Source organism: Halichoerus grypus, chromosome 6 (genome assembly GCF_964656455.1).
Source record: "Halichoerus grypus chromosome 6, mHalGry1.hap1.1, whole genome shotgun sequence".
NCBI classification, from domain to species: Eukaryota; Metazoa; Chordata; class Mammalia; order Carnivora; family Phocidae; genus Halichoerus; species Halichoerus grypus.
The window spans coordinates 158,735,533-158,749,730 of NC_135717.1; the positions used below are offsets into that span (position 1 = coordinate 158,735,533).

Below are 14,198 nucleotides of genomic sequence, written 5' to 3' on the forward strand. Positions count from 1 at the left end.
TGTCCAACCAAAATCAATACTAAATCATTAAGCCAACATTTTCTCTTTGCTTTTCCCAGTCAGTAAAGACTTTATTAAGTAAGCCCAACTCCTATGCATACGAGACAAATTGGATACTTTCTAGTTAGTCGGTTCCTCAACTCACATATCTAAGAGAATTTCAGGATTACCTCTTTAGGGAAGTTTATTAGATGAAGATGGGAGCACAGACCTCAATATACAAGTGAGAATCTTAGCTCTTAAATTCCCATTGATAACTCTACATAAGAGTTTATCATCCTCATCATCTTCTTCATCCTAGATACCACCACTGAACTGAGCATTTTGTACATATAAGGCATTGAGCAAACACCTGATATTTGTTATCTTGTGTAGTCCTCACCACTGACTCATGAAACAGGTGCATTCAGTCAATGAGGTTTAGTCACTTGCCCAGTATGGCACTCATCCCTAGAGAGATGTACAAGTTGTGAACCTACTTCAACTTCAGAGTCCATCATTCTGTATGAAAGGTTATCTATTATACTGTGAAAAAGAAAGCTCTTTATTAATTCAAGTTTGTTTAGAATATAGCCAAGATACTATTGCCCACATCACAAGCAACATGTAGTATCTAAAAAACAGCAGAATCAGAAACTCAGCTTGGGTCTCGTGCTTTCCAGCCTGGTGGCTTTTGCACTGTGTTTTTACTTGCACTGTGGAAGAGGATCCTCAGTGATGCCTAAGTAGCAAGTTTGGGACGGGAGTGTTTGTTGAAGAGTGGCATCCAGCCACAGAGAAACAGATCCTTGTTCCCAGAGCCACCGGATTGGCAGGTAGAGTAGCATGTGGAGTGTTAACCTCAACATTGGGAGCCTGAACAGCCAGGGCCAGGTCTCAAGGGGAAGATCAGATCAAGACTGTTTTCAGAGGTCTATTAATTTCCTATTGCTGTTGTAACAGATTCTTGCAAACTTAGCTGCATAAAACAGCACAGATTTATTATTTTACAATTCTGCAGGTCAGTAGTCCAGGGGAGGAGACTTAACTGATTTCTCTGCTCAGGGTCTCTCAAGGCTAACGTCGAGGTGTTGGTTGGCCTAGGCTCTTCTTGAGGCCATGAGGGAGAATAATCTTCAGGCTTGTTCAGGTTGCTGGCACAATTCAGTTCTGTGCAATTTCTGTAGGGTTCTTAGACAAAAGTCATTCTCAGCTTCTAGAGGCTGCCTGCACTCCCTGGCTGCTGGCCCTCTTCATCTTCAAAGCCAGCAATGGCCAGTTGAGTCCTTCTCACACTTTGAATCTCTCTGCCACCCCCCTCTGCCTTATCTTTGCTATCTCTAGCTAGAGAAAATTCTCTCCTTTTATTTTTCTATTTAAAATCAATTTAATTAACATACAGTATATTATTAGATTCAGAGGTAGAATTTAGTGATTCATCAGTTGCATATAACACCCAGAGCTCCTTTATATCAAGTGCCCTCCTTAATGCCCATCACCCAGTTACCTCATCCCACCACCCACCCCCCCTCCAGCAACCTGTTTGTTTCCTAGAGTTAAGAGTGTCTTATAGTTTGTCTCCCTCTCTGATTTCATCTTATTTTATTTTTCCTTCCCTTCCCCTATGTTCATCTGTTTTGTTTCTTAAATTCCACATATGAGTGAAATCATATATTTGTCTTTCTCTGACTGACTGACTTCGCTTAGCTAGAGGGTAATATGCTAAGCAAAGTTCTCTCCTTTTAAATGGCTCATATGATTAAGTTGGGTCCACCTGAGTAATCCAGTATGCTCTCCGTTTCTAAAGGTCCGTAACCTTGCTTACAGTCCCTTTGCCATGTCACATGACATATTCACAGGTTCCAGTGATTAGGGTACACACATCTTTCAGGAACCATTCTGCCCAGAAGAGGGTACAAACCGCTGACCACATTTGAGGGTTTGTTTCTGTCATTTTGAAGAGCACACAGCATGGACCAGCATGTGTGATAGAACCTGTACAGTCCATGCTTTGCCCTCCTGCTTCGGCTCAGGCTACCCCACTGAAGGCCGATTTACCCACCCCCACCCCCAGCCAGTGTCTCAGGGGTTTTGTTTTTAAGATATCTTTTGAATATCTTTATTCCACCATAATGTTTTAAAAGCCCAGTTCCTCTGCTTTCCATCACTTTTATATTAGCCTCCTTGGTCCTTAAGAAGTTACTAATAACACTATTTGCCTGGCAGCTTCTCCAAAGCATTGCATGCACACCATCCTTTGGAAGCACAGGCTTCCTGACAACCCTGCAAGGTCAGTAAGATGGTGATGATGATGATTAGTCCATTTTAAAATAAGGCTTAAGAAGGTGAGTGAATCGTGGAAGGTCAGACAGCTGATAAGCAACAGAACCAGGATTTAGGCACCCCAGTTCTACATCCCAGCTTCTTTTAGGAGCCTCCCTTCTCTTCATTCCACTTCTGGCCCCTCCTCATTTTTCAATGAATCATTTTCATTACCCTGTTCCACTCTCTCTTCACCATCTCCACATTTCATTTAAGTTGTGGTGCTATAAGCTGTTGCTGAAAGCTGCCATTTCATTCCCATAGAGTATTGATGTCTGCTTTTTCACAGCTTTATTTGTTTTTATCCACGCTGAGCACTGTACCCAGCTGGATTTAATTCATAGTCGTGGTACGCAGAGCCCAGATTCTGTAAGAATGTGAACTTCTCGAAGTGTAATCCGATTAGTGCCACAGACTGGAGATGTGTGGGAGGTAAAAGCTCTATTATGAAAAGCCTCTGGGCCAATGTCCTCTTTCTTGAATGAGTTTAAAGGCAATCAGATGAAATAAAGCCAGGAGTTATGGGGAAGGCCACCAGCTTAGCCTAGGAAGTATAATTTATGAGTCCATTTAAGGACTAAATCATTGAACTTGGACAAGCTGTAGATGCTGATGAAGCACAATTAACTTTGAATTGAAAAGAAAGACAATGTTAAGAGGCAAGCTGGGTGCTCAAATTCTTATTTTGGGGGGAAAAAGATTGTAATAATAGCCAGTACCTAGTATACACCGGACACTGTTCTGGAGATTTCATGTCCATATTGATTAATCACCACAGCCCTATGAACTGAATATTATTATCATGCCCACTTTATAGATAAGGAAATTAAGGCACAGCAAAGTTAAATAACTTGCCCAAGGTCACACTGCTAATATTTACAGAGCCAGGATTTGAATCCAGGTACTGCAACCCCATGTTCTCAATCACTACGTTCTACTGTCTCTCTGATGTGCATTATGTTACTATACTTTAAGTGTCTTTAAAGAGTGGTAAGGGAGGAGAGGACCAGGAGGAGGAAGGATGGAGGGGATAGGAACTGTTCCCCCCGCCCCTGCTTTGGACCCTTCCAATGTACTATTCTCTTCTGGGAACATGACCCTGAGTAGAATCTTTATTTGTGTGTGTGTATATGTGGGAGGTACGAGTTGTCTTTGAGAGAAAGGGCCTAGAGAAGTTGTGAGATTCTGTCTACTTTGAACTTTCACGGGTTCTGAAGAAAGGCCAGCCACCACTAGGCAGAAGGAGGTTGTGGTGAGACTGGAGCCCTGCAGAGAATAAAAGAGGTGGTAAAAGAGTTAACTATTATTTTTCATCTTGGAGCTGACTGGTTATGGGAAAAGTAATTCCTTCACCTGGAAGTTTCATTGAAAAGGATAAATTGCCATATAAATATTTTTTGATGAAATCCTGCCCAAACTCCATGTGTAGTTAATAGACCTAGAAGGCATTTAGATATTTTCTTCATTAGAGGAATCCGTCCCTTCTGTAGCCCTTAATTGAAGATTTCCAGTATCAACTACTTTGATAGGGTGATCCCTAAAATCAAGAGTCCAAAACCTGCATTCTGTTCCTGGCTTTATTCACTGGCTGGGTAATTTGAACTGGATACCTTCCATGGGTCTCTTCTGTGATGTGTAAACTGAGTATGGTACCTGTTCAATCTGCCTCACAGAAATGCTACTTGATACGTGCTCGTAGAAGATACTTTCTTCAGTGGGTATAGATAGCTGAGGTAGCACAGTTGTTTTCAAGTGTGCTGTGCATTTTGCTCCTTCTAGTGGTTTTCTGTGAATGACTGACAGTCTGGTCACTTGGAAGCCAGATGTTTTCATCAGCAGAAGCCAGAGGGAATTGGGAAAGGGGTAGGGGAAAACTGTGGCTTGTAAACCACCCTAACAATGCTGTTGTTTTCTGTGACTTGGCATCATTGTGCGCCCTAGCCAGAGTGACACATGTGTCATCATGCCCCCGTACCTTGAGCCATGGAGTCAGCTTGAAAGACAGAATGAAAGCTGAACAGCCTGCTGTCTGCTGAGAGGCAGCTCAGGGAAGGTGTGAGAGGCAGGAAGCAAATCATGACATCACGCTCTGTGCACACAGGCAACCACTGGGATTGCTGTCAGCTGCCCTGCTGAAAGTTAACTACAGCTAGAACACTTCCCTAACCAAGGGAAGATGGGGAAATTCTCCAAATACAAAATGAGTTTCTAGAACCTGCAGAATGTAAGAAGTTAAGGTCTCTGCTGCTTTGCTTAAGGGGCTGTGCACTTCCTTTCCAGAGCCTTCCAGCCTTGGTCATTTATTGGCATGTGGGTGAACATATAACTCTTGGCCACTATTTCATAGACAATAATATTGAGGACCTGTGATGAGATCGAAAAAACACTGGAGTTGAGGCGCTCTTCTTTCTGTCTGTAAAACGGGGTTATCATGTACTCATGTACAGTGAGAGTGCCTGGAGTGTGTGGTGTCATAATTATGGCTCTGTGGAGACTTCCCTCCTGTGTTATGGGGCAATGCTGACATGCTGTACCCTTTGGTCTTGCCTTTCATGTACCACAGGATCGATAAACAAATAAGCAGGTTTCGGAGATGGTTACCTAAGAAGCCCATGAGGCTGGACAAGGAGACACTACCAGACCTGGAGGAGAATGACTGCTACACTGCCCCTTTCAGCCAGCAAAGGATCCACCAGTGAGTGTTTCATGTGAAAGCCTTTATCTTACTAAGGACATGCAGCTGTGGTAGAGCCTTCTGCACGCCTTTGAGTCCTTGGCATGTGGAAGGAACAGCTTAGTGCCTTTCTTCCCTGAAAGTCCTGTGAGTGTTCATATCCCTTTTGTATAAGGGTAAGCTAACTGTTCTAACAAACAATCCCCATATCTCAGTGGCTTGACATAGTAGAACATGTGTTCATATGTGTGTTGGGTGAACGACCTTCTCCATGGTGATTCAGAGACCCAGGATCCTTCTATTTGGTGGCTCTGCCAGTCCCCGTGCTCAGAGCCCCTGTAGGCTCATCAGCATATAACCGACATGACAGGGAAATTGGTTTACCCCGGGCCCTATTGAAAAGAGGGGTCGTTGGTTTGTCTTAATCAATCTCTGTTCACTTCTCAGTTCCCTTTTCTTCAGCAACTCACCAAGTTCCCCCAGGAAAAGCCATATCCCTGAGTAGCCCACTTGCTGGCTCTCCGTCAGACAGTCTCTGAACAGTAATTTCTCACTTTTGACATGCAGGGGGAAAGGTTGGCTAAGTAATTAAGCCTTTGAGGAATTGCAAAAGTGATAGAGAATTGACTCTGAAGCTTTTGAGATGACAAGAAATTGGGATGGGGGGGAATCAGTGGTAGGAGAGAAAAGCATGCCAAAGACTGTAAACAACTAGGCAAAAACAGCCTCTCAAAAGGCAAATAAATAAGTTTGGCCCAGCCTTGCTCTCAGCCAGACTTCCAGAATTCCTGGCTCTCCCCGCTCCAGCCATAGAGACAGCTTTAGTAAAATGGACTTTCCCAAGGGGAGGAAGAGGGTAACAGATTTTTTGAAAAAAAAAAAAAAATAGGTTGTTAACTTTGAGAAAAAAATAAACCAAATGGCGAATGTCAGGTTACAGGGAATGTATGGTTGGGGGCATGTTTCAGCACAGTAAATCAGTTAATGTCTTTGGACTTCTAGAAGATGAAGAAGAAAAGAAAAATCAAAGAGTAGATGTTCTGCATCAAAATATATAATATATAATATATAATAATGTATAATGCAAGGGAAACAACTTCATAAGCCTCTAAAATAGCCAAACTCTGGATCCCCACAAGTCAGATTGATGCCAACCCAGCCACATTATGTGAAAATTTAAAAGGGTTATTGAAAAAGACATGAAATTCACAGCCTGGCCTCAAAATCCTAGCTATATCCTCTGCAGGAAATAAGAAATGAAAAGGGTTTCATGTTAACTCAAAGATCAAGACCTATGGGTGTTTTTTAAGAGAAAAAGACAGATGAAAGCTGACATGTTCCTGCTCTTAACTTAAACCTTTGCTATGCCTGTGTTGTTTATCTTGAAGTTTCTTAGACAAGTGATTTTATGTTTTAAATTCTTCTGGAGTAGAGTCTGATTTACATACAGAATTTTCCCTTTGCTTCTCAACTGCCTGAGAATACCTAGCACAGTGCAGGAGCGTCTCATAATTTTCAGATGGATAGATACATGAATGGATAAGTAGGTGGCTAGAAGAATCAATGAAATATAGGGTATGTGCCTGGGGTTTTGCTTTACTTCAAATGGATGTAGGTAGATAGAAGAGGAAGGTTTCCCACTACTCATCTTCAGGCTGGTTACGTTTCCTGATGTTCTTTCTTGCTTTAGAACAAATTTTTTAGCAGGATTCTCAAAGTCAGAAGCACCTGGGCACCCAGCAGGCTCTCTAGAGAATAGAGCCAAGATTCATATCTTTATAAGTATTTTAAAATATATAATAAATGAGGGATGATAGCCTGTGGGATCACAGAGGTACTCAGCCACCTCTATCACAAATTTGAGAGACCTTTTTTGATATGTTGGGCATTGGTTCACTGAATAATTAATTCATTCATCAGTCTCTGATTTGATTTCTACTTGTTGCCAGGCACTGTCTGGGTGCAGAGGATATAAAGATAAATAATACACAGTCTTTACCCCAGCCTAGTAGAGACAGAAAGACCATTTTAAATAATTGTTCACAATATGATGGCTGCTACTTAAAAGAAAGAGGGCTCCACACTGCAGATTTTGAGGGAGGTTCTAAAAAATAAGAATTGAACACACACAAAAATGCTTGAGATGGGTCTTGAAGGATAACATTTGTCCAGGTAGGTAGTAGGGGGAACAGATCTCAAGAAAGAATAATTTATGTATAAAAGTATATGGGCATGGCTAAGTTGGCTAAGCATCCCACTCTTGATTTTGGCTCAGGTCATGATCTCAGAGTCGTGAGATCAAGTCCTGCATCAGGCTCCCCACTGGTCATGGAGCATGCTTGAGATCCTCTCTCTCTTTCTCCCTCTGCCCCTCTCCACCCTCTCTCTGTCTCTCTCTCTCAAAAAAAAAAAAAAAAAGGTATATGGGCATGAAACAGAATGGAGTGTCTGAAGAACTACAGGTAGTTTTCTGTGAATGGGCATAGAGTGTGAGAAAACCTGGCATTATTGTTTGAAAAAGGAGTGATCAGTGGAAGATGAGCTTTCCAGACCTGAGAACCAAGAAGGAAAAAGCAGAGGGATAGCTGGAAGGAAGGAAACCTAAGAATCAGGTCTCAGTGGGATCAAGAGGGTAGTTTAGGCAGTTCCATCATGCAGTTGGGTGATGAAAAATTAAACAGGGGGCTTGAACATCATGGGCAGTAGGGATTTCTTTCTCTTTGAGAATTGTCATGCCGCATGGACAACATCTCTTTAATGAATGTGTAGAAGTAAGACTTGAGGAGTGCTGGCTGTCCAGTTGGAAATGATTGGTATAATAAAAAAAAAAAAATTCCCTAAAGATGGATGCTTCCTTAAGGTGACACTAATGGGTTTAAAGTAATCAGAAGTAACTTGTTAATGAGCTCTAGGGCTTATAATATGATTTCCTGGTTGTCCAAATGCAGTCCAAAATCCCATGTGACTTCTTGGTTTTGCAGAATATTTGATATTGTGTTTGTCTAGGAATAAAAGAGAATAGATATTTGTGTGTGTGTGTGCATGTGTGTGCATGTACATGAATGTAGTGGAAAAAGAGAAAAAAATTAGGAGTTTAATAAATAATGATCAAAATGGAAAAGAAGTCTTAAAAATACTTTGTGCTCAGAATAAAGCCCAGAGTCCTAAGCTGGCTCACTAGCTCCTGCTTCCATTTCCTGTTGAGCACTTCATCCATAATGAACTGCTTTGACCTTAACTCACAGAGCCCTTTTGTCTCTTGTTGCACAGGGTCTTCCCTCTGCCTGGTGTACTCTTTCCCTTAGACTCCCTTCTTTCAGATTTCATTAGAGGTGTTTCCTTCAGAAAACCTCCCAAGATTTCCAACCTTATTTGTGCTTTTCAAAAACAACATTATGTATGCACTTGGGAGAATGGATTGGACGTGGGCAAGGATAGAACCAGGGAGATTAGTTATATTACTTCTAGGTTTTAGAAATAAATTCTGGGTGAGGTGCATTCTTTTATATCTTGATAATACATATTTTTTTCTATCATAGCTCTTGATATAGAACCATATAGACAGTAAAGTTCTTGAAAGGCTATGTCTACATCATCATTTTTGAATCTCATAGTTGGTGCTTAATAATGATTTGTTAAATGATAAATGAATAGATAAAAATGAAAATAGAATAATCATGTGAAGAAAGAATATAGATGGTGTGAAGTTAGCTCACTGCACACTCCTCTCAGACCAAATTCAACCCATTCTCTCCTCCAGTGTGGTCCACTTCCATTGTCCCTGGTCTAGTAAATAGCACTAATATTTGTGCAGTTGTTGAAACCAGAGTCAGGAAGCTATTCTAGACCTCTCCTTCACCTCTACTTTCTGCATTCACTACATCTCCAAAGTCTGATGATTTTACAAGTTAAGTCTCTGTAATCTAACAACTTCTCTCAATGTCCACCATCATCTCACTTCTGAAACCTGGAAGTAATGTAACAGGTCTCCCTGGTTCTATCCTTGCCCACCTCCAACCCATTCTCCCAAGTGCATACAGAATGATGTTTTTCTAATCATGTCACTTAATCCTGTTTAAAAACCTTAGAATAAATACCAAAATTATTGAGATGACCCACAAGGCCTTAGATCAATTCCTCTCCAACCTTATCTGCCTTCACTGTCTTCCACCCTCCCTTCTTATGATCCAGACACATACAGCCTCTCTCAGTTCTTTGGATGCACCCTCCGTCAGGGAATTTGCACATGCTGTTTTCTCTCATGGAATTCTCTTCCCATTTCTTTCCCTTTCCCCTTGTTTACTCTTATTCAATCTTCAAAACCCAGCTCCAGAACTCTTCCCAGGGAAGCCCGCCTCTCCTCCTTCCAAAGACTAGTTCCCCTTGCTATATTCTCTTTAAGTCACATGTTTCCTATGTAACATTTTTTTAAATTTGAAATTCTGTACCTTTGTAATTATTTGGGTATTATATGATTAATACTTAAACCCTCCAGGTAAACTAAACTCAATGGAGGCATATACCATGTCTGTTTTTGCTCACAATTATATCTCTGATACTTAACACAATCCCTGGCATACCATAGATGCTCAATATTTGTCTATTAAATGAATGGAGTAAGGATGCGAGTAATAAAGACAACATGGGATAATCTAATCATGAATCTTTATACTCTGAACTACATTGTACAAAAGATTAAAGTTGAGAATCAATTAAAAAACAAATAGCCTCGCATTCTGTTTGAACATTATCAGTGTTTGAGAAGCAATATAGGCAAACCAGTGAGTATACATGTCTGCAAGTCCACATATGCTGTTATTGGTCATTTTATATGGTATCACCAAACACTTACAGATAGGAAAGCTCTTACTAGATGCCAGACACTATTTTAAGAACCTTAATCCTTACAACAACCCTATGAGAGAGGAGGTATTATGGTCACCATTTTGCCGATGAGGAAAATAAAGCACAAAGAGGTTAAGGAATCTGCAGAAGGTCACATAGCTAGGTTAGTCCACCCACTGGAACAACCCCCAAATATCAGTGCTTTAACACTATAGAAGTTCATTTGTTGTTCACATCATTGTCTAATGTGGGTTACCATGAATGATCAAGCGCAATGTCTCTGCTCCGCACAGTCATTCAGGTACCCAGGCTGCTTCTGTCTAGTAACTGCCATCCCCAAGGTCCCTTGCATCTTGTTGACAGGAAAAGAGAGATGAGTAATTTTGTAGGAAGTTTTTATGGGCCAGGCTAAGAAGTGGTGTAGAGCACTTAAACCCACATTTCATGGACCAGAATTCAGTCACGTAATTACCTCTACTCAAGGGATGCTAATATAACTAGTCTTTCTGTACGCCCAAGAGGGAAAAGGAAGCAGGTTTGCTGAACAACTCAGCAGTCTGTCTCAGTGATGGAGTGGGAATTCAAATTCAGACAGGGAGCCTCCAGATTCCACAGTCTTAAGCATTACAGTCTACTTATAGGATTTTTCAGCTTTTGTGCTGTTGATGTTTTAGACTGAATAGCTCTGTTGTAGGGAGCCGTCCTGTGTGTTATAGAGTGTTTAGTAGATTATTGTCCTCTATCCATTTGATGCTAGCAGCAGCCCCCTCTCCCCTTAGTTGTGAAAATCAAAAATGTTACAAACATTGCCAAATTTTCCTGGGTGGCGGGGAGGGGATGGGCTCAAAATCACAGCACTTTCTCCACTTGAGAACCATTGCTTTACTGGCTTTTATTACATGACACCCTTCGGGCAGGACCACCCAGTCTCTGACATCCTTGTTGAATCTGATAATTATGACAGACAATTCCATTTAAGATTTAATTTTTTTCCTTGTCACCTCCTTGTCTGTGAATGTTAGCCTGCTTAAATAGCATCACCCTTTGTTCTTACAATGGCTTTTGCAGTAATATCCGTGAGGCAGTTACTTTTTAAGGTTGATACTCAAAAGAAAGGTTTGTGCTGGTAGACAGAGAAAAGGAAATGTAGATAAGATGCGTGCCATTTTTTATAGTAGATATACGATACATTCTTTCAAGAACTAGATCAATTGAATTGCCCTTCAGGAAATGTTTGTGTTAGATATAAGCGGGAAAATGTTTCTCCCTGTAATTTTATTCCTCTTATTGCCATTAGTTTATTTTTATGCAAACCTATGAAAAATGAGGCGAAATTAAATATTGACCATTTCCTAGTAGAAGATTCTGAAATTTGTGTTTTTTGTAGGTGCATATGTCTAAAAAGTTACTCATTCATGCGCTCGCCCCACACCTGTTGTTGTTCTCAGTGCTTGGGAATCAACAGTGAACAAATAGGCCAAGATCCTTGTTCTCCTGGGGCTTACCTTGTAGCTGGGGCTAACTGGCAATAAATTATAAACCAGTGGTTCTCAGTAGGTGCATGATTTGGCAAGGTCTGGAAGCATTTTTGGTGGTCACAACTGGAAGCTGAGAGTGCTGCTGGTATCTAGGGGATGGAGTGAACAGGCAGTTCCCGCAACAAAGAGGTCTCCAGCCTTGGATGTCAGTAGTGTTGAGGTAAACAGTTAAAAAAATCAATTGTAAAGCATGTTAGAATGTGATAAATGCTATGGAAAAAGAGAAAAAGAGGAGTAGGGGTTAAAAATGAAGAACCCTGGCATGGGGACGTGGGTGCAGGTTAAATTTTCAAAAGAAATTCTTCCGTAGGCCTCAGATTGAAGGTGTGATTAGAAAAAGACTTAAAGGAGATAAGAGGAGGGGAACAGAGTGGGGGTTCCATGTAAGGGAACAGCCAAAGCACAGGCCCTAATCTGTGAGCACATGTGGGTGAAAATAAGACCTTTGTGGCTGGAATAGAAATGATGAGACCAGCAACAGAGATGAGTTAGAAGGGAAAGAGGGAGGCTGATTATATACAGCCTTGGCTTTTACAAAGGAAAGTGATAGTCTAACTTAACTATTGAAAATATCATTCCAACTCCTTTAAGAGCAGACTGTAGGAAGCAAGACTAGAAGCAGGAACCAGTTCGGAGGCAACTGCAGACATCCCAGTGAGAGATGATGTATTTATTTATATATGTATATATATTTTTACATTTCTAGCTTTTAAAAGTCTGCAGTCACAATAGATATCACATATAACTCAGTATCAGCCCATTTCCTTGCAAAGCTTGGTTGTACACAAAACATTTTAGCATGTGTCCTCTGCATGTATGAAACCGACATTATCGAAAGACCCCTTGAGATGAAATTTGCTTACATGCCTTTCTCCCCCTGCTAGACTCTGAGCGACTGAGGGCTAGAAGTTCCTGCCTGGCAGCCAGTGACACCTAGGGTATGATTATGGTCATAAGACTTAACAGAACAGGAAAGGGCACAGCAGAGTTGAGGTTGACACTGTTGCCACTTCGGGAGGACAGAGCCGGGACTCCAGAGTCTGGTTCTCTCATCTAAACCCAGAACATCCATATGAAAAGTTGAAAACCATAGTCAACTAGTCAGTCAGTTGTGGTCTCCGTGTTCTATTTGAATTTACCCCTGGCTTGTTGATTTATTTTTGGTCTCAATTTTGCTAATAGACTATCTTCCCTATCCAGTTTTATGGCTATTAAATTCTGTTCTCAGGATTAATGCCTGACACTTAACTCCTACATCATACATTTTAATGCATATGTCATGTGCATGTGGGAAATGTCAAGTGTGTGCATCAAAAGACCACTTGACGTGAAATTGGCTTACATGCTTTTTTCTGCCCTTTTAGACCATGATCTTAAGGAATAACAAAACAACACAGCTCTTTGTGCCCAAGAAAGAACTAACCATGGAAATCTTGGTGCTGGGGGCAGTGAGGGCTGGTAAGGACAGAAGAAAGTTGCTGAAGGGTTGTTGGTGGGAGGTTCTCTGGAACCTCTCTTTGACTGCCTTCTGAATAAGCCAGCAAACCATGGCAGTGAGGTACGGACAGTAGTAATCAGTCACTTGGCTGTGTAACAGCTGTCTTCAAGTAGTGGTAGCAACAGTTGTGCTGATAAGGTGGTAGTAGCCACCATTTATCTGTAACTGTATTCCAGAGTTGTACCATAGGTGCATTACAACTCTGAGGGTACAGGTGTATGATGAAGGTCAGAGAGACTGAGTGGCTTGCTCGTAGTCGCTCCAATCAATGGCAGATTAGCGAGCAGAAGTGTGTTTTCTCCACAATGCTGATACCTCAGGTTTGTGCCACACAGGGAGAGCCAAAGTACAGTTTACCTTCCAGCTGCATTACACTAGCGCAAACAGGTGCATGTAAGTATACCTGATTAGCTTTGGAATTTGTTAAAGCATTTGAAGTGGGGTAAACAAAATGGTAAAATATAAGTAAATATTCTGAATTAAGGAGAATATCATTTAGAGCAGGCATTCAAGTTAAAAAAAAAAAAAAACAGGCTTAGATTTGCAGCCCTCAATAGCCTATCTATCTGTAATGGTTAATAAATGAGCCAGCAAATTGAGCTTTAAGCATAGTGGGTAGAGCAGAGGGAGAAACACAGTAAGTCACATAGTTCTGATTGTCGGAGAGGAAGAAAACCAATCCCTTAGTGAAGCAGAGCTTTTCTTAGCATTTTCCTAGCATTTGCAAGAAATAAAATTCTCGCCCAGGGAAAGGGGGGAGGGCTGTGAATAAAGCAGTGAACAATTTCCTTAGCAACGTCCTTAGAGCAAACATCTTGTAGGGCTTTTCCATGGGCTGTTTTTGGTAGGTCCCTCAGCATGGTTCTAGAGACTTAATTGCTTGGGGCTATAATGTTTTGGAGGAGTTTAGACATCAGCAAAATACTGCAGTATATCCTAAACTAACCTCATGTAAATCTTTGTTGTTTGAACTACATTCTGCAAGAATTATAGCTGAGAATTGATTAAAAAGCAAAGAGCCTCATGTTCCATTTCAGTGTATATTCGTGTTTGAGAAATAATAAAAGCAAACCTGTGGGTAGACATCTTTATAAATCATTGTACAATACAAATTGGTGGTTTTACATGGTATCACCCAAACTGGACCTACACGTTGCTTATCAGCCATAATTGTATGGGAGCCTAAGAGTCCGACCCCACAGAAAGCTCTCCTGCTCCAGCCAGCTGTGCGGCCCAAAGCTATCAACATTAGGGTCAGTCATTCATTGGAACATTGTAGTTCCAGAAGGCCCCTCTCAAAACTCAGATTATTTCAAAGAAAGTAATTCAATACAACAGTAGG

At 41.2% G+C, this 14,198-nt stretch overlaps 1 protein-coding gene across 5 annotated transcripts in view; it reads left to right on the forward strand.

Annotated features, from left to right (window-relative positions):
• The window catches only part of ANO4 (anoctamin 4), a 433,834-nt gene that overhangs the window by 291,416 nt on the left and 128,220 nt on the right, over positions 1-14,198 (forward strand). For all 5 annotated transcript variants that reach the window (XM_078076469.1, XM_078076470.1, XM_078076471.1 and 2 more), the window contains one exon: positions 4,865-4,996. In XM_078076469.1, coding sequence (XP_077932595.1) covers positions 4,865-4,996 — 132 coding nt within the window. The remainder of the gene's footprint in view (positions 1-4,864; positions 4,997-14,198) is intronic.